At 41.5% G+C, this 20620-nt stretch overlaps 1 protein-coding gene across 3 annotated transcripts in view; it reads left to right on the forward strand.

The window, feature by feature from the left end:
• Positions 1-20620, forward strand: part of CAST (calpastatin) — a 57144-nt gene that overhangs the window by 24145 nt on the left and 12379 nt on the right. For all 3 annotated transcript variants that reach the window (XM_065656046.1, XM_065656049.1, XM_065656047.1), the window contains exons 4-19: positions 5594-5653; positions 9316-9366; positions 9660-9716; positions 9966-10082; positions 11433-11519; positions 12022-12120; positions 12878-12958; positions 13054-13107; positions 13689-13784; positions 13924-14019; positions 14703-14798; positions 15931-16014; positions 16984-17031; positions 18861-18965; positions 19242-19343; positions 20018-20119. In XM_065656046.1, the coding sequence (XP_065512118.1) occupies positions 5594-5653; positions 9316-9366; positions 9660-9716; positions 9966-10082; positions 11433-11519; positions 12022-12120; positions 12878-12958; positions 13054-13107; positions 13689-13784; positions 13924-14019; positions 14703-14798; positions 15931-16014; positions 16984-17031; positions 18861-18965; positions 19242-19343; positions 20018-20119 (1335 nt within the window). The remainder of the gene's footprint in view (positions 1-5593; positions 5654-9315; positions 9367-9659; positions 9717-9965; positions 10083-11432; positions 11520-12021; positions 12121-12877; positions 12959-13053; positions 13108-13688; positions 13785-13923; positions 14020-14702; positions 14799-15930; positions 16015-16983; positions 17032-18860; positions 18966-19241; positions 19344-20017; positions 20120-20620) is intronic.

The raw sequence follows: 20620 nt of genomic DNA on the forward strand, positions 1-20620 counted from the left end.
CCTGCTGTGCCATTTCATTAGGTTTTTAAAGTTAAACCTCCACAAAATTAACTGAGAGCCAGAAATCTTGGGAAAAAAAATATTGTTCTCTTGGTTGTGTGGGATTTTTTTATCTTTCTCTTAAAAAGATGTCATTTTTCTTAACAACTTAATAGAGGAACTGTGTACAAGACCAGTAATTACAAAGTACTAGGATGTTTCCAGAATTGCTTGGGATGGCAAATGACACAGAAGCACTCAAATTTGTGTTTTTAATTCAGCTATTGCAGATACTGTTATAATAAAACCTACATAAAGAGGCAGTTTCAGGGGTACATTTTTTCCAGTTTTAAATCGCTGTATATATGTGCTGGTGTGTAACTTCACCTGTGGAGCTGAGGGTGGCACAGCCATTAATTACCACATGCCATCAAAACGAGAGCTTTAACCTGGAACAGCTTGAGTGGTATTTTACACTTAAGTGAAATAACCTATTATTTTTCACAGTAGTTCTCTGAAGAGCATTTGCTGCCCACATCTCGCAGACACTGTTAATTGAAGCTTTGTAACAGAACCATTCATGGAAAGAAGCGACGATTTGTAGTCAGGCAGATTAGGTGTTGCCTTCCATTACCTGGCTGTGTTGGAGTAATCCTGCAAGTCAGTGATATTGAAATAATGAAGTTGCTGTTGGCTTTAAGCCCGAGCCGCAGTCCCAGCTCAGGCACAGGTAAGGTGTAAGCCCAGGTGAGTGCTCAGGTCCTTCAGTCGTCTGTCGTAGACCAGGCACAGCTCCGTCACTCAGAAAATATTTACATTAGCCAGCCCAAAGGCTGCGGGGCTGGAGTGTTTGGTTCATCTATGCAGGCTCTGCCCCAGGAGGGAAGGTCTTTGAGCTCTGACCTGAGAGATTCTTTGCTGCAGAATAAGCCAGTTTCTTCATCTTTTCCCATTTCCTACGCTCACTAGGTAGAGAACAAAGCATCAGGTGCCGTTTTGCTTTTCCTGGCACCATGTCCCTCATGCATCCTTTTCCTTCATTTTTTTTTCTAGACATGTCCTCAAATCTTTCTTTATTCATCTGTATGGCCAAAACCGTCCTAGCACTTGACCTAGAGAAGCTCAAGCCAGAAAGATGGAAAACTATTCCCATATTTTACATTTATATTTATGTTGTCACGGTAACAGATTTTTATCTTGTATTCCTCTTTCCTTGGTTGTTTCTGGCAAGAATGTCTCAGTCTGTGGCATTGTAACCATATGTATTTTTCCCAGTGTTGCTGCCTGCCCGGCTTTGGGGGTTTGCGTTGTTGTGCCCGACCTGCTCCAACCCACCACCAGCCTCTTGGAGATCCCCTCAGGACCTCTCTCGAATGTGGAGGCTGGAAGCAAGCTTGTAACTCGTGTTACACGCTAACATCCCCAATTCATTGACGAAAAAGTCACCTCAGATACTGTGAGAAGCTGCAGCGACAGCGTGTCCTCCTCTGGAGGTCCGTTCATCCTTACCCACCAAGCTCATTTCCGTGTTTGAGTGTATTGAGTGTTGTGTTATCTTTACGTGCTTTGTTCTTGACCAATCCATTGATTCTTATTTATCCTCTTGTAATCTTCTTAGTGTTTCTGTATTGGTTGCTCAGTAAATGTTTGCAGCATCTCTTCTGTTTTTGAAGGTGTCCAGTTGGTGTGTTGTGCCCCTTTCTAAGGGTGGGCAACGACCTTCCTCGATCTGATCAATCTTCTCCATGGATATCCAAAATTTATAGTTTTAGTTGATGATAGCTCACACTACATTGGCTATGGGGTGGTTTCAATGATTTTTGGCTTTCCATTACCAAGAGCTCTCATGGATTTCTCCACCTGCTGTTTTCTTTTCCAAAGGGCATTTGCATCCAGTTCTCCGAAGTTACTTTTTTTTCTTCTGAAGTTTGTCACCTATACTTTCTTTTTTCTTTTCCTGTTGCACTTTCCCTTTTACTTCCAGGTTTGTGAGATACATGAAGTGAGACTAGATAACTGATTTTTGGTAGGCTTTTTGGTTTATTTTACTAACCCACTTCTTTGCTTTTGTGACTATTCTCGTTCAACAGTAGCATGAAGACTGTCACGCTAATAGGACAAATGAGTTTCTGAGGGCATTCCTTCTTTTATCAGATTAGACCCCAAGTCTCTTCATCAGCCCTTCCTGGGAAGCCGTCCTGAAACTCACAGCTGAGAGCACCAGGGGTGTGTTGGTCAGGTCCTGTGCTGTCCGTCTGTCTGTGCCCGGGGCTGGTGACAGCTCAGGCTGTGACCCCGCAGCCATCACACTGCCTGTCACCAGCAGCTGGGGTAATTAACAGGTACTGGTCTTGGCTTAACCAGTGTTGACCTGTAACCTGTGTTTTGAGCCCCTTCTGCGGTGGTCCTGGGGGTCTCGTGCTGTCGGTGGGTTCCACTGCAGGGACCATCTCCAGACCTGCGCTGGGAGGACAGGCTGAGAGAGTTGGGCTGTTGGAGAACAGAAGCTCCAGGGAGACCTTACTGCAGCCTTTCAGTGCTTAAAAGGGGCCCATAGGAAAGATGTGGACAGACTTTTGAGCAGGGCTTGTTGTGACAGGACAAGGGGTGATGGTTTTAAACTAAAGGAGGGAGATTCAGGCTGGACATGAGGAGGAAATTGTTGGCCCTGAGGGTGGTGAGAGCCTGTCCCAGGTTGGCCAGAGAGGTGGTGGATGAACCATCCCTGGAGACATCCCAGGCCAGGCTGGACGGGGCTCTGAGCAACCTGAGCTGGTGAAGATGTCCCTGCTCATGGCAGGGGTGGCCCTGGATGACCTTTAAATGTCCTTGCCAACCCAAACCATCTGTGATTCTATGATCTCTGTGTGCTCTGTGCTGATGATCTGCCGTGACCCTGGATGCTTCGCCGTGGAGTTTTCCTCCTCTCCCACCTCCCAGAGGTGCTTTCTGAAGAGCTGTGCAGTCGCAGACCAGAACCCAGCTGCCCCCCACACTCATGGGACTGTCCCCCTGGGTCAGGACCAGGTTTTTAGGGCACCCCAAGCACCACAGCTCCGTCCGGCAGCACCGCACAAGAAACAGGCGTCCACCGCGGTGACGCTCATTTTCCCATCAGCTGTTGGATCTGCCCTCTGGGACATCCCTCACCACAGCAAAACCTCTGCTCTCCACAGGAGCACCTGCCTGGCACTCCCTGCCAAACCAAACCTCCACAGTGAGTCGGACTTTCCTCCTTCTTGCTTTTCTGTCTGGCAGCTCGGTGTTCTTTTGCGAGGTGTTGGCCCCGGCCTGGTGGGGCTTCGGCAGCCGCGGGTGCAAGCAGGGTGTGCCTGCCCGGCTGCCGGAGCCGTGTGTCAGGCACTGATTATGCCGGTTGCTAAGCAGCCTTTTAATATTTACCTCTGCGCCTGACACGTGTCCGAGTGTTGTTTCACCCCTGCTGCAGTCTGGCCGTGGGGCTGCAGCAAATGCAGCCGGGTCGCAGCTGGGCATGGGGGGCCGTGGAGCACGGCCCTGGGAGGGGAAAGGCAGAACAACACGCTGCAAAAAATAGTCCAAAAAGTAGTCGTAGAATCATAGAATCACAGAAGTTTGGATTGAAGGGCTCTCCCCAGCTCCCCCAGTGCCACCCCTGCCATGAGCAGGGACATCTTCACCAGCTCAGGTTGCTCAGAGCCCCGTCCAGCCTGGCCTGGGATGTCTCCAGGGATGGTTCATCCACCACCTCTCTGGCCAACCTGGGACAGGCTCTCACCACCCTCAGGGCCAACAATTGTAAAAAAAAAAAAAAAAAAAAAAAAAAAATATATATATATATATATATATATATATATATAAAAAAGCCCCCCAGAATCAGGCCAGTGTTGACTGGCTGCATGGTGGACACCAAGCAAGAGGTTGAATCTTTGTCTCTCTGTGAGGCTCAGCGTGGTTGCAGACCTTGAGCACTAAAGGACTGGGAAGGACAAGGACACCCTTCCTCCCCGTAGTGACTCTTTTAGGTTCCAAGTGGCAAACTGGAGGCCTTGAATATTGCAGAATTCAGGCAAAAAGTGCTGTGAAGGAAGCGAGGCATGCCATGCCTCAAGGAGGAATATTTCACTGTATTGTAAGAAAAAAAGCTTGGTAGGAGTTTTTGGAGGGGAGGAATGGAGAAGGGCTCAGATAAATGTGCTTTTATTAAATGGACAGGGACGAGAGTGACTAATACAAGGTGTAGAACAGATACCTACTTGCTAGTCATGTAGAAGGAATTCAGACTAATTTCATGGAGAAGAAAGAAAAGCAAAAATTATTGAGTGTTGCCGACAGATTACCTAATGGTGGTAGTGGAAATATGTAAAAAGGTAGTTTAAAACCTATTGTTCCCTGTCCTGACATGGAAGGCTCTATACATTCCTGTGTACATCTCCGCCCATACAGAAGTTCCCATCTATTATGTAGTCAATCTATACATATATGGAAGCAGAAATTATTTGTTTCCATTTCTGTAGTGTGGAAATTGCAAATTCTCTCTAGTGCGTATTTAGTCAAAGTTCTCACTAAGGTGTACAAGACACAGATGTGCTGGCGAGGAGAGCTCACTGTCTTCGCCACAGTGTGCCTTCTGAATTCTGTACAGCTTCTGCCTCATCGATAAATGCTGGTACTGGGGTAAGGTCTGCAAGTGAGAAAAGTTTCCATGTGGAAGCAAGAACTCACCCTAGGTATGGAATAGTAATATGGCTTCTGAGTTGGTTCAGACATCGTGTGTTTTCATGCAGCAGTGTCACGGTAAACGTGAAGAGAAAATCTAGAAAAATCGTTAGCTCATGCTGTTCATTTAAATGTAAACTGAATGTGTTGCTGTGGTTGAGATGGCAAATACCACTTAGAGCAGAGGAACGTGAAGCAGGATTCGAGAGGTAGTGTTACATCTGTGTAAAGTATTGATGAGACAATTAGGAAATTTGTTTCTGGGCTTTGAAGTTTGAGATTGAACTGGATGATCTTTCAAGGTCCCTTCCAATCCCTAACATTCTGTGGTTCTGTAATTCAATCACAGCAGAATTAAAACATGCTGTTCTCAGATTAACATCACTGAAGCCAGGAAAATAAATTGTGTCCTTTGCAACTTTTCTGAAAGGGTTGCATGATATGTAGAAACACTCATGCGTGTTACATACGGATTAATTATTCCTTTTTATCTCAACATATTTGAGTTTGCTTCTTTAGTATTTAATATTTTGTAGGACGAACTAGTAAAACCAAAAGTAAAATTTTTGTTAAAAAAAAAAAAAGAGAAATATGGACAAATCCTGCACAGTCAGTATTTGTGCTTCAGTATGAGAGCAGGATTTAAGTTTATTTTAATACTTGATATTAACTTTGTTTTCACTACGTCAGAGAAAAAAATAATGTTGTGAGAAGATCTGTGGGCACTACGCTGTCAAAATCCTACCTGTGTGTATTGTAGAAATACAGGCAAGACAGAAGAGCTGAAATTACACTAATTTTCAAGAATCATTTACTCTTTTAGCTGGGTAGCTAATGAATTCAGGTTGCTTATGCTTGCTTAATAGAATTATGTATAACAAGGTGAAATTAATTATTTTGCTTTTTTTCCTCTCAGAAGCAGTCCCCTTCTGCAGATGCATCAAAACCACAAGTTATGGAGCCCTCTGAAGCAAAGGTATGAATTCCTGAGAAACTCATGCTTGCAGTTAAGCACAAATACATGCAGCGGTGGAATTCCTTTTTTAATACTTTGATACTGAGTAACTTTACTTGGCATATTTCCTGTCTGCAGCTTAGTTTCCTCTTTGAAAAATATCTAAAAAATGCTGTACAAAGTAGAGGATTTTATGAGAGTTATAAGAAAAAAAATTAATTAACATTTAAAATTTTAGCTTAGTCACAGTTTGGCATGTATATAGCTCCCTTCTGTGTAATGACAGGGTTATTTACCTGGTGATAATTTTGCACATATTCAAAGAATTCAGGACAAGTTTCAGCTTTTAGTGCACATACAATTGCATCTTCTCATTAATCAGTATCTCTGTCTGTCTGACAGCTCCCTTACCTTAGTCCCTTACGCTTGTTCTGTCTTGTCTTATGACTAGAACTTCAGTGTCTAAGCCGTGTCATCAGTCACGTACTTTACTGGCCAAGGAGACTCATCATCCTCCCTTATGCCTCTGTTGCCTAACAGAATTTACATATATTATTTACACAAATGGTTAGCGACTCTCTCCTCCTTTCATTTTCCATAATCATAACAGTGAAGCCAATGACAACGTTCAACACCGAGCCAGACTGGTAGGGCCTGGTGCAGCGGCCGCGGTCAGGCCTGCTGCACCTTGAGCACGTAGGAACCGGGGAGTGCAGGCGGGGAGAGGTTGGCAGGAGCCTCTGGAGATCAGCCGGTCCATCCTCAGCCCCGGCAGGTCCAGCTCTGCAGGCTGAGCAGGCTGCGCAGGCCCTGCACAAAGGCTGTGAACACCTGCCTTTGTTTCCTTTTACCCAGTGGGATCATAATACATCATAATGAAGGAGACCAAACATCAGAACTGGCTACCCAGAGATGTGTAGCCTGCACTTAGAGGAATATATAGAATCTTAGAATCGTTTCAGTTGGAAGAGACCCTTAGGATCATCGAGTCCAACCATAACCCAACTCTAGCACTAAACTGTGTCCCTGAGAACCTCATCTAAACGCCTTTTAAACCCCTCCAGGGATGGTGGCTCCACCACTGCCCTGGGCAGCCTGTTCCAAGGCCCGACAGCCCTTTGGGGAAGAAATTATTCCCCAGGTCCAACCTCAGCCTCCCCTGGCACAACTTGAGGCCGTTTCCTCTGGTCCTGGTGCTTGTTCCTTGGGAGCAGAGCCCGACCCCCCTGGCTCCAAGCTCCTTTCAGGCAGTTCAGAGATCAGAAGGTCTCCCCTCAGCTCCTGTTCTCCAGGCTGAACCCCCCAGGTCCCTCAGCCGCTCCCATTACACTAGAAATACTTCCTAATGCTGACTGCAGCCTGTGCCTCTTGCCTGTTCCCTGTTGTCATCTTAATGCACATCTCTGAGAAGAGTCTAGGTCCACCTTCTCTGGATTTGAAGTCAGCCATGACTTTCCACTTAAACTTTTAAAACCTTTTTCTGCTCTGAATTCATGTTATGTAAGGCTGTTGTCAGGTGTTGACAGAAATGCAAGTAAATATATTGTCATGCAAAAAAAGATGTGTTTACGTTTTTTTTTCTGAAAAGCACATAAGGAAAGCCTGAATTTGTACTTAAAGTCCTGAGCAGGCAGCAGTGCTACAGCAGGAAAAGTCAAACTCTGTTTCTTGAACCTCATGCTTGCACTTCTGTTTCTTTGCAGCTTTGCTGCTCGTGCTGGTTTGACTGAAAATGAGTTAATTTTCTTTATGCAGTCAGAAACTTTTCTTTTTTTGAGCTGGCATGGTCGTTTTCTGGATTTAGTTTGAGAACAAGAAGGTAACACCCCAGGATGGGGGTTAGTGTTAACGTTTTTCTTCAAGTAACTTTCTGGTGCCATTGAGCTGGACCCAAGAGAACATCCGATCTTGCTGTTGTCTTGGTTGGTCTGGGAGCCAAGGACGTTCCGAGCCCACAGGTGTGGGACAGCTGGCAGGGGACATGGGTGGGACGGACCTCAATGACATCCAGGCTGATCAATGAGAATATTCCATCCTGTTGGCGTCAGGCATCGGGTTTAAGGAGAGTTTCAGAGAGGGTTTTCCAGCTGGGGAGACCCGTTCTGGTTCTGCTCCGTTTTGATGGAGTTCTATTCAGCAGCTCCTTTAGTTTGGCCTTTTGCTGTTTTGTCATTTTGCGGTTGCCTCTGGGCCTTTCTGCCTTTTTGGTCTTTTTTCCCCTCTTACCCCAGGATGGGCTGTTGGGACCAGGGTGTCTTTTCCCATGTGGATGGAGTTCAAGAGGAATTGCATAGAGTATCTCTCATTTTATATTCTATTTTCCATCTCATATATATGAGTAGTAGTAGTGGTATATTAGTATTATTTTGTTACTTTATTAAACCATGTTTATCTCCATCCCCGAGTTTCTCCCTTCCATGCGACCCTCTCCCATTTTGGGGTGTTGCGGGGAGTGAGCAGCTCTGTGGTCGTCATTGCTGGTTGGGGTTAAACTGCGACAGTGCCCAAGGACATTGCACATTGGATTGACACTTTGCTTTAGGTGTTAGTTACACATCCGACTCTTCTGAGCTTAAAAACTGTGAGAATTTAGGATTACCTTTCCTATATAGGATAGGTTCGTGTACAGGTGCACAAATGGATGTGTCTTTGCATTAACCATATAGTGGTCATGTAACAAGGATGAACATACGTGAGCATATAAAGCTTGACCGAGCCAGCAAAGTACCATGTTTTAACCAGGTCAGATGCCAAGAGAAAATCCAAAGGGGTAAATGTGAGAGGTTAAGTGATTTCTTTTTATTCATTTTTTTAATTTATTCTTATTTTTTCCCCACTCTGGGGTTCAGAAAATTTTTGTCGTCCCCCTCTATCAGTATTTTACTTTTTGTGACTTACTTCCCCTGGTGGTGTGTTCTTTACTGTGGTCTACAGCGTCCAGACCTTTGCCAAGCTTGTGCCCAGGCATCCGCGTTTTCATGCGTTTTCAGGATTTCCCAACCAGATGTCTGTGGCTCAGTGTGTGGGTGTGAATACTTGTGTAACAAATGCTAAATGAATTTAGCCAGTTTCTCTGTGTCGTCAGCTAGCAAATAGGAGCTGGATATGTCTAAGGGATAATTAGTGCTTGGCAGCTGAAATGAAAACATTACAAATGATGAATAAATTTAAACTGCTACCTAGGAGATTTGTTTTTTTTTTTAGTTGTTCACTGATTTTTAGAGGGAAAAAAGTTGTTATTTGTCTCTTACTAACTTTAAATAGTCTCAGTGTATTTGAAGGATAGAGGGTTTGTTCCTACATGTTTCTACTACTAGTAATTTATTGCTTAGTGCACTTTGAGGTGAATTGCAGGAGTAAATTTTGCAGCATGGCTGCAGAAAATTTTCAGGTGTAGATCAAACCATTAGTTTTATTTGTCTAAAATCTTCTTTCTCTCTTTTTGATCGTTGGTATGAGGAGTGTGTGTGTTTGCACACATTCAAGTGCCCTTAGATCACTGGAATCACTGGATCTGTGCCAGGGTGTTGTAAACTGCAAGATCAAAGCAGTGTATAATAGTTTCACAGCATGTGTGCTCACAAGTGTGAGCCTGTTTGGTAGTTATTTTTTAAATAAGCTGACCCCTTACAAATAACCAAGCATATTAACCTCTCTCTGTATGTATGTTGCTTGTATTTCAGTCCATACCAACAACCAAAATGGAATCTGGAAAAAACGCGCAGTCAACCAAGGTAAATACTTACCTTTCACCTTTGGCGAGTTGTACTTTGGTCTTTGACTAACTTTGAAAAAGGGGGTAAAATCTTTGCTGCTGCTGTGCCATGTGAACCTGCTGTATGATGAGTAACAGACCTGAGTGCAGGTGAGCTGGGAGCTGGCAGGTGTGGAAACGCAGCGTTTGGGGAGCAGGAGTGTTCTGTTAAACATCTGTAAATGCCTGGTGCTTGTATGAACTAGTGTATATCATGTTCCACAGCACTGAATGGTGCTAGGGGTAAATCTCATTTTTTTTATTTTATGACAGCCAACAGACTCTCAAAATAAACAGCCAGCTGAAGAGAGGCAAAAGGAACCCACTGGCGTAAGTTGTATAATTTTTCTCCTTTTTTTTTTTTTTTTGACAGAGGCTTGTAGTATTTTTCTTCTCTCCCTCTCTCTTTCCCCCTCTCTCTCTTTCCCCCTCTCTCTCTTTCCCCCTCTCTCTCTTTCCCCCTCTCTCTCTTTCCCCCTCTCTCTCTTTCCCCCTCTCCCCTTTCTTTTGTTTAAAAAAAAAAATCCAAGCCAAACAAAGTATTTCTGTATCTAATGCTAATAGTTTATGTCTAAACAGGCAAAAAGCCAAACCTCACCTTCTGTGACAACAACTTCTAAACCAAATGACAGTGGAAAAGTAACTACAGCTCAAGCTGACCAGCCTCCACAAGCACCCTCCACAGAGACAGCAAAGGTGTAGTAGAAGTAGCAATCCAATTTTTATTATTTATTTTATGCTAGGTGTTAGAAGCCTATGTCAAGGCGGATTCTTATGCTGCCTGCAGTAAGTGAGCATGGGCCCACAAAAATCACCAGGTAGAAAAGCTCAGAAGCTGTCCTGTGTTTAAAGGTGTGTGTGACAAACCTCCTTGTGCTGTTCTAAAATCTGGGACTTAGAAAATTCACACTTTGCCCCCTAATTAACATCCTGAACACACCTCCTCCAGCCAACCCCTATTAATGCGTAAGCAGATAGGGCTACCCAGGCAGATGGTGTTGGTAGTTTGTGCTGGTTGTTTGGTGATCCTGATGTGCGTCCACCTTTGCTGCCCTCTTGGTGCATCTGTTCTCGTTGTCCAGCACACACTGGCTGTTGGTTGAGCGGCTGTTCTGTGGAGTCCATGGCGTGTTTGTCGTCGCTGTGCTGGCTCCAAACGCACAGGTCACCAAGTTATGGGTATCTGTTTGCAGCAGGAAAGCCCCTACACCCTGATTGTGAGGCGGAAAAAACCTAGGAACAGAAAGGTTGAGGAAAAAGTTGGGGAAGTGTCATTTCAGAGGAGCAAGTGGAGAAAAAGTTGGAGCAAAAGTGTGTCGTAGGGTCAGGATTGAGATGTTTTGATCTACTCTGCATGTGTCTGGTTGACAAGGCCACAGTCACTTGAAGGACTGCTGCCTCAATACCAGAACCTACTTTTTTGCAGTAAATGAGAATGTCAGTGATGCAGAAGTCTGTGTTTGTATTGCTGTTGCTCCGGCACTGAACTCTCTGAAGGAGTTTTCACCCTGGCTGTTTAAGCAGCATTTGCTGTTGTTGTTAATGGTGCATTCAGAGCTATGGAGTGCAAATGAAAGCTTTCAAAAGGGACTTTGAAGGGGCCTCATAGTCTTTCTACACTGCACATTTCTTTTACTGGCAAAGTTAAAAAAAAGGAGGTACTTAAAATTACATGCTTTTCTCACAGCAAAATCAAGCTGCAAACAGAGTGTGTCTATCTAGTATTGCAGGTAGACAGCAGCTCACTCTGCCCAAGCGTCTGAATGCTGCACAGGTGCATTGGCCAGCTGCTGAGTCCAAAAAATAAGTGCAGCCTCAGAGCTGAACATTTTAGGCTGGGCTTAGTGTCATGCAAGCTGCAGCCACTCAACTGCCAGAGCATTCAGGCAGGACACAGAACCAGCTTGTCTTTTCTTATTCAAAGTGTAGGTGAAGAGTAACGATAGATATCCATGCCTGAGTAGAACATCTCTGGTTTACTTTGGTTTGTCTCCAGAATTTCTAGCATAGGACTGTATAATAATGATTCTTCTCTTATTTCTCCAGCCTGTGTCTGAGAAGATGTCCATGGCAGCTGGTGCAGGCGCAGCTGGTACAAGTGCGGTTGCTGCAGCTGATAAATCAAGTACTGAGGTTGGTAATCGCAGTCCAGACAAACGCCTCCCATGTGAAAATGTCTCAGAGCGTGTTTCTCTCTCTGAATCACGTCTCAGAAAACATAAATTGGTAACCGCTGAAGTATTGCTGTGTACTAGTTATGCATGGTGGTGAATAGCTATCTGAAAGAATGTGTAACAAACTAGTGCTGTGTCATTTGTGTTTTGGCAAATAGGACTTTTTAAAATCAGTTTTTCCACAACTGGCGTAAAATTGGTTACTCTTTATCTTCGGTTATGTTTGTATATGTATGCATGTATGTCAGCTAGTATATAAATACACGTGGTCTTATTACCAACAGTGGGGAGCAGATTTAAGAATGGTTCTTACTGAAAAAATTGGCAAGTCCAGGACCTACTCAAAGAAACTTTTGGTTTCGTTTTGAGGAGTTTTCTACACATTCATGAGATAATTCAGCTTTTTTTTTTTCCCTTTATACAGCATGATAACTTACATACTGATCCGCTTTGTTTTTTAGGCTGGCATGGATGAGTCGGCACTAGATAGCCTAATAGATACCCTCAGTGGACCTGAAGATGTGCCTTCTAGTCCTGTTTATACTGGCCCAGAAGTCACGGTATTTTACATATTTTTATTTTTTACAACATTAATCTCTGAAATATGTCTGTAGTTGCTCACTACTACATTGATCCAGTAATTCTCACTTTGCTCTGCTAAAAGGAAAAACAGAGTTTACAGGGTTGCATTTTGGTATTGTTTTCAGTAATACAGAAATGATACAGTTATGTTTGTATTGCAGTAGAAAACAGTAAAGTATCAACAAAGGGAGTTTGTTGCTTTTGGAACTGACTTCCAAGCACAGATTTACCAAAGGCAGGGATGGAGGTAAAAGGGCGTAAACAACCTAGGAGATTTCATTTCTACTTGAGGAAGAGTAAAACATGGGGAAGAATACATACTTCTGAGTCAGAACGGGAGAGTAACGTAAGAAGGATTAAGATTACAAGATCAATGGCTCAGTGCAGTAGTCAGCTGTAATAAAAATTTTTGAATTCATAAATATTTAAAATTCAGTTTAAGTACAGCAATATATTCTATGGTCTGAGACACTGAAATGGCTTCTGTTAACACAGAGGAATCTGGCAGTGCAGGTGCAGAGGTTTGCTAAACGATGTGCACGATCGAAGCCAGTTGAGACACGTGCATGACACAAGGTTCTGAAAGACACCAGTTAGTCACGCTCAGGATGGTCCCTCTAACCTACCCAACCTCGCGTTTTCTTTCCAGAAGTATCAGCACACATAGCTGTACATTAGACATTTATCTCAATAAAAAAGAGTACAAAAACATTAATGCATGTATTCTTTTCACAGGAAGGTTTCTCTTCAAAATACTTGGAAGAACTGGGTAAACGGGAAGGTAGTCTCCCTCCAGAGTATGTTAAATTATTGAAGGTCAGTGAGTCAAAACCAAAAATTCTTGGTGTGCATTTTCTTTCATATTGTATGGCTTTGCTTCCCATTTACTACAAGATTAATTCTCATTCTAGAGCAAAGGAGATGGCAAAGATGGAGTCCCACCGAAAGTGGATGACCAAGATGAAGTAAGACTTGGGTTTTTTATACTGGAAGGTGAAAATATCCCGATTATCATTGGATTCCTAGAAAAAATTCAATGTTGTCTGTCTTCCTAAATCCCAGGAAGTGGGAGAGGGCTACAGGGTGCCAGACAACATAAATACTGATAAAACAAAATAGAATTTGGCACAGATGTTTGTAATAAATAAGTAGGAATTTTCAGGACATTGACTGAAGATGAAACAAGTCAAATAAATGCTTATAGAGGTATTTGGGATTATAATAACAAAGGGAAGAAATAGTAGCTGTGCACGTGGGAGTCTCTTTGTAGTGTCTTTAGCAAAGATTACTTGAATTTCTGTACTTAGCAATGTAATTCTTTAAACCAGCTTAATTTTACTGTTTATAAGTTTAACATATAAACATAAAAGCTCATCTGAAAAATGAATCAACCAGTGAGGGGAAACACCTTTGTTTTTTCTGCAACAGCAACATGTGCTTATGTGCTTGTGTGAGTAAGCATGGAGCACACAGATTTTAAACTGAGTTTGACAGCATCGACATTTTAATTCTAATAATCATAACCTACTTTGCAATTCTTTCTCAGAAACCAATGACAGATGATGAGCTTGCAGAGGCACTGTCATCCGACTTCACCTGTAGTGCTGCTCCTGCTGAAGAAAAGAAGACAAGTCCAACAGAGGTATTGATATTTTTCATGCCATTACATGCCTTTATTGCAGTGCCATTATTATAATAATATTTCACTTTTAAATGATCTTGACAATTCTTCCCTCCTTTATATTTTTGCAAATTTGCGTGTAACTTCTTATCTCTTGTAGAAATCCAGTAAAGAAGGAGAAATCATGCAAGCACAAGCAGCAAGTTCAGTCAAGACCTCCGTTCCTCCTAAGGAGAAGAAAACAAAATCAAAAGAGGTATGCATACTCATTCTTTACTGGTTAACTTCTAATTAAAATGTACAGGCACATACCATATTTTATGTGAGTGTGATCCTGTAAAGATGTTCATCGTCCTCATTTTCAGTTGTAAATCCTGTTTATCATAGAAAGTGCAGGAATAATAGGAATTGCCACTGCTCAGACTCTGCCTTAAAGATCCAGCCTTAACGGGTCAGATGATTTTCCTTCTGGATTCTTCTGCAAAGTAACTGTAGTTCTTCTGACTAGAGGCAGTAGAGTAGAAAAATGTATGTATTTTCTTAGCTATGTGAGGTGCGTTTAAAACTCGGATATGACATAATTTCTCTTGTTTTACAAACCTTTCTTTTTTGCTATGTAGAGAGCAAGTGTGACCTTACACTTCCTGGGTTTGCCATTTCAAAGCATATGGAAATCTTGGGATTTATTCCTTTCTTTTTCCTCTCATCTCTCCTTAAGAAGAGATATGGCTTGATTACACTGTGTTATTCTTATCACATAATTTGCCATATCCTGTAATTTGATGTTAATGAAATTTCTGCCAAGCAGAAATTACCAGTCTGGTGCTGGCTTTTTGCTTCATATAGAGCATAAACGATGTATAAGGTAAAGCCTGTGTCAGTTAAAAGAAATAACAAAAAAGAAATAACAAAACGATTTGTGTATTTCCTTAAATACAGGATATTAAAGATGATGCAGTGGAAGCTCTTCTTGATACTCTTGGTGCACCTGAACCTGAGCCTGAAGACCTTACCCCTGTTGTAGAGGTGTCAGAGGTATAATCTTACTCCTTTTACAGCAGCTTTCAGACTCTCCCTTGGAATCCTGAGTCCTCCTTGTTAGATCCTGTACAAATGTGTAAAATAAAAACAGTGCAAGGCCTAAGGAATGTCTGAGTTTTGTGTGGTTAAGCAAATTAAGAAGTGAAGATATCCTGAGTGTATACAGATAGAAGATGGTCTGGAAAATTAAAAGCATTTTATATGGCTATACAAGCATACACACATACACTTCTCCCTGTGTTAGTGGTAGTTGCTCTGGTTTTTTTTCCCCAAGCACTGGGTACAGTTGATAGCAAGCTTTTTTTTTGCATGTGTTTGCTGTTGCATTTTTAATTAACTTCTGGGGAGTTTCATGCATGTACTTATTTTTCTATCAGACCCCATTATGCTTCTGATTTGGGTCTTTTGCCATGTCTCCCAAGACCTTTGTTTTTCTTCAAGAGTTAGATTTTTACAGTAGCCCTGTGTTTGCATGTTAAACTTTGACTTTTTAGTTCGGTTTTGCAAACTCTGCCTATAACCCTACCAATATCAGTTATTTTCCCCTGTTTTCACTTACAGCTCAGAGCAAACGAAGGACAGGGAAATAGCAGAAAGTCATTGTTGCCGAGAGATGTTGGAGCTCAATTTTGACAGAAAGCACCACATTGTATTGCAGATTCAGTCAGTCTGGGCCTTCAGATAACTTAGTGGATGCATTGCATCATGAAGGGTCCAGAGAATTAAAGGCTGTGTTTTGGTAGGAATGATGGAAGAAGATACAGAATTACAGCTTGTAGAATCAAAGTGATGAAATCCAAGGAAACCTGAGGATTTCGCACAACCCAAAAATTCTAAAAGTACCTGACTGAATGTTAGAGCTCAAAATAGTGTCTGAAGTTTTTTAGAATTTAAAATAACGTAGCCATATTCACATATGGCATTGATTCTTAAGACACAATGATTTTATGACAGAAATTTGATAGGAATAAATTGAGGACTTTTAATATCTTGATATATGGAATAATTTTATCTGATGCTAGTACTTCTTCAAACAGTAGGCTGAAGGATCTCGATAGTGAAGATGAGTGTACTTTGAGGTTTTTATTTTAATTTCTCTGATTGGGTTTTTTTCTTTCTTTTTAAGGCAAAAGCTAAAGAGAAAAAAGAAGAAAAGACTGGAGAACGTGATGACACGATACCTCCAGAATACAGGTTAACACCAGAGTTGGTAAGTTTTTCATATCTCAGTTGCTTTGTAAATAGTGAACTGTGTCTGACACTTTTCTTTCATCACAGAGAGGGAAAGAACATACAGAAAACAAGCAATACTAACATTTAATGGGTGGCTTTCTACTGTTGGTGATATCTGTATCTCTGTTGTGGGCATGACTGGGTTCTTCAGGCATTCTGAGCAAAGATCTGGTCTTTCCAGGTCGCACATTCCTTCTCCAAGAGTGGAGTTACTTGTTTCTGATACTAAACCTCACTGCTGTGAAATCTGTCCCTTTACAGAAGTGTTCTCGGGTACCGATTTGTAATGTAGCCTTGAAAACACTGGTTTAAAACAGTATGAAAAGTAACTCATTTTTTCAGGTTGTCACTTCAAGTGATGGGAGATTTGTTCAAGGTTAAGAAATAACACAACAACAATATAACTGAAATGTGTTTTCCATAAAGTTCAGAATTGAAAATATTTGTGATGGTTATTAGTATAACTCATGCTGACGAGGTTGCTATATAAACTGACCTTGCTGGAGCTGAATGTTAACATTCTGTTTTGAAAGGAGCAGTTTTATCCCATTTTAGATATTTCAAGGCCATCTGACTACAGACCTGGGATTTAACCCCCTATTTGTTCAAGTGCAAAAGTTTGGGTTTTGCACTCAAAACGTGTTTTACTGCTGATGAATTCCTGCTGGTTTACTATGGAATTAATTCCTGCTGCATATTGATACTGATAGGAATGAACTCTTTTTGGTCCCTTGACCCATTTGTGTTGTGCTGACATCAGATTTGCTTTTTTTATCCACTTTCCTGGCCATGTAAGAATTCCCCCTATTTAGGGGGATTCCCGTTACTATGTCATTGATTTCATCTTCTGTGTATCATTTATTTTACATTATTTTGCTGGTGATTATGAAGTGTGGCGCTTATTGTAACAATGGAAAAATCTCAGTAATGTTTAATTTTTTTTTAGGATAAAGATGGAAAACCAATATTGCCCAAGCCTGAAGAAAAACCAAAGGTTAGAAAACTGACACTGTTGTAGGAGTGTGAACAGACACCCTGTTTTCTCCCTCTCTGTCATCACTTCTCTCTGTGCCATTTTGTTAGTCTGTTGGTCTGTTTGTGTGTTTACTTCCTTGCACAAAACCTGCTGATCTGAAGTGTCAGGTGAAAGTTTAATTGAAATTCACTGGCCGTGAGTGAAAAGCACATTGCAACAAAACAGTTTAGAGATTACTGAAATAGGAGGAATAGGAGAGGGTTACAGAAATGACTCCTGACGCAAAGAAAAGCGGTGTGGGGAGTTACTGTAAGGTGTTCTGTGCAAGTCTGTTGGAGCTGTTGAAGGACAGAGAGAGGTGAGGCAGGAAAACATTTTGTTTTCTTGACAGTTTCCTGTCATGAGTCATCAAATATAAAGGAACACGACTGGAAAGAAGGCAAAAGCTGCTGTGGACATTTTCCTAATCACAAAGAAAGCTTGGACTTGCAAAAAGTATCCATCATGGCCTAGAAAGTGCAAGATGGATTGAAAAGATTTAAAGTTAGAAAGGTTAGTTGAAAATGCACAGGAAGAAAGCAAAAATTAGGAAAAGCAAAGGAACTGTGCACTAAAGAAACTGAGTATTTAAAACTTGAAGAAGGCAATAACTTTGAGCAAGATGTGTTCACCAGCATTCCTGTGGTAACATCAGCCATTTAGATCTATGAAACCAAAACCAGCAAAACAAAAAAGTTATGTCAATAGATTAAAAACCTTCAGTCACTTACAGTTCTTCCTTGATCCTTGTCGAATGCAAAGTTCTTCTTCCTTCATGATTTCAACTCGGGCTTCCGTTAATTCAGGCCTACATTCTGCATACCCTTAATTACATGCAGTGTCAGTACTTCTGTGAAAAACACTGTTATTACCTAAAAGCTTTTTTTGATTTGGTGAAGGAATTCAGTCATTATGAAAAGTGGGGCCTTATGTGAGATGTTTTATAAAGACTTAGGGGCACTGATCAACAAAGGAAGGCAAGTGGGAGGGAAAATAGGAGACTCTCCTTTAGAAAATGTCATTTTATGTGTTACAAATGTGACCAAATGAGCTCTAATCAATTAAGTTACATGTAGCAAGTGAATGGCAATCACTGCTGGCAAAGATTTAAACATTTAGGTGTAAACAGTAGTTCAAAGTATTCCAGGAGCATTAGTAATAGATCACAGAAGTCTGTAGATCACATAGTATTGGATCACGTAGTATCAACAGGTTGTAACAGACCACACAGTAGGGAACTAAAACTGCAGGTTTATTCACTTTTCCCTACAAGTGTGCAGTGAAAACCACAGAGTGTCAGCCGTCAGTGCACAAGCTAAAGGAACTTCCAGATGATGTGGCCTCTGAGTAAACTCTGCTTCTGCTGGAAAAAATAAAAAAATTAAAAGGGGGGAATCATAATCTGATGGCACTGCTTTCCACTACCTACATGTAATTTATATTTGAAATATTATAACAACGTGATGCTGTTATAGTAAATACTATCCAGTAAATATTAGCATTATTTTTTTCTAGTGTAGAGGTTGCATTTTCCTGTTCAGTAGCTCTGTAAGCAGTATTGAACATAATGTTCTCTACATTATATTGACTTTTGGTAACAAAGCAACTGACTCATTCTGAAAAGTAGTTTTCTTAATTTTATGCACTGCAAAATTCACATTGTTCTGTTGCAGGTAAATGTGAATGGTTATTTTGGTGTAGGCTACAAGAGTTTTCCTGCTTTCTGAGCAGTCAAAATTAGAATTTTTGAAAAAATAAATTAAAAGCAGGCAGTGAGTCACCTGTACCACATATGTCTTTTTTTGCAGCCTTTGAGTGAATCCGATCTCGTTGATGAATTTTCAAAAGACTTTTCCGGCCCTGCGCAGCCTGCAGTACAGTCCAAACCATCGAAGCCCAGCAGCACATCCAAAGTATGTCTTTCCAGTTCACTGAAGACGCTGACACTGATAGCTTTGCTGAAACTGGATAACGCTACTGTTCTTTCAAGAAAAATGTTTTCTTCTTTTTCTATTTTTTCCCGTATTGCCTTCAGTGGAACATGCAGTGTTGGCACTTAGTCTTTAATTGAGGGGCTTCTACCTTCAAATTTAGACTTTTAACCATTTTAACCATTTAAGCCGTTTAACAGGTATGTTTTCGGTTTCTGAGCATATTCACTAAAACATAATATAAATGTTCTGTTTCAGAAGCCGTCAGATCCTGTGTCTGCAGAAACTACCAAGGATGAAGTCGTCCCTCGTGCCACAGCTTGCACAGTGCAGTCTTCAGCTCCACCAGCTGCGTCTTCAGTGAGTAGTCCTAGCTGGAGATAAAGCAAAATTCCATTTATGCAATGGTACAGCATATTATCAAGATGCACGTTCCTCCTCTGTAGAGGTAACACACAGAGGCTGAGCGCTTTCCAAAAAACCAAGTAAAGTACAAACTGAACAGGGAAGTTCAATGGCCTTCTTCACAGAGAAAGTCAAACTGACCGTTCTTGTGGTCTGCTCTAGCTCTTAATGCTCTAAAAGGGATGCTGTTTGTAAACTTAATAGATACTGCAGGGAAAAACAAATTCTACCAAAAAAAAAAATCTTTATACTACTACTGAATATTTCAGAAGATTGCATTAATCGCTCACATTCTTGCATCTCTTCTCAGAATATACATGCTTCTATTAAAAAACAAACCAAACCAAACCCTCTGCCCTGTGAAACATTTTAGCTGTAAGTCTTTGGAAGGCAGAAGCCAGTTTACAGAACAACCCCTGTGAAAGTCTCCTTGTGCCATGAACTCGGCAGATCCCAAGTACCTGAAGACCGTTAGGGAGAGAAGCATCACAATTTTTTAGTTCACTTCTCAATTTTTACCTTACGTAACACGTGTTTGGCGTTGGTAGTATATGAAAAGGTTTCTTCAGCAGCAGCTGAACTCCAGACTCAGAATTGTTTTGTTTTTCGCTGTCCCGATGCCCTCACAGGTTGGTCGCGTGGCAGATGAAGCACTGGAAGCCTTGTCCAGTAGCCTGGGAAAGAGGGAGCCTGATCCAGATGAAAACAAACCTGCTGTGGACAAAGTCAAGGTAGAGAAACAACCAGACCTCAAAAAATAGACTTTTGATACAATTATCTTCAGTGTGACTCTATTTCATCAGTCTAGGAAAAATGTAGAGATAATACTTTCACTTTTTTTAAAAACAAAATTTACTTGTGAAACCAGTTGTGTTCCGCTTAGGAAGCACCAGTAGGATTTCAACACGGTGAGTACATTTCCTTAATCGTTTGCCTATTATCATACAGTGGTTCCCTCACCTTCTAAAAACCACATTTGCTTAGTATCTCACTGCTGAACCAAAGCTGAATTAACGTGCGGAGCAGGGGTAGTGAACAGTATGGTCATTTTGCAAAAGGAACTAAATTTATGATGACTTGTTTAAATTACAAATGATAGGTAAAACTTTGGGGTTTTTTTAGCTGATCTTGTTATTTTAACAGGGAGCCTTAAGTAAGTCACTGAAAAATGTATATTCTGTCCCGTGTGTTTGTAATCACAGTCTGAATGCCCCCATCTGCCACCCCAACCC

Source organism: Caloenas nicobarica, chromosome Z, assembly GCF_036013445.1.
Source record: "Caloenas nicobarica isolate bCalNic1 chromosome Z, bCalNic1.hap1, whole genome shotgun sequence".
NCBI lineage: Eukaryota > Metazoa > Chordata > Aves > Columbiformes > Columbidae > Caloenas > Caloenas nicobarica.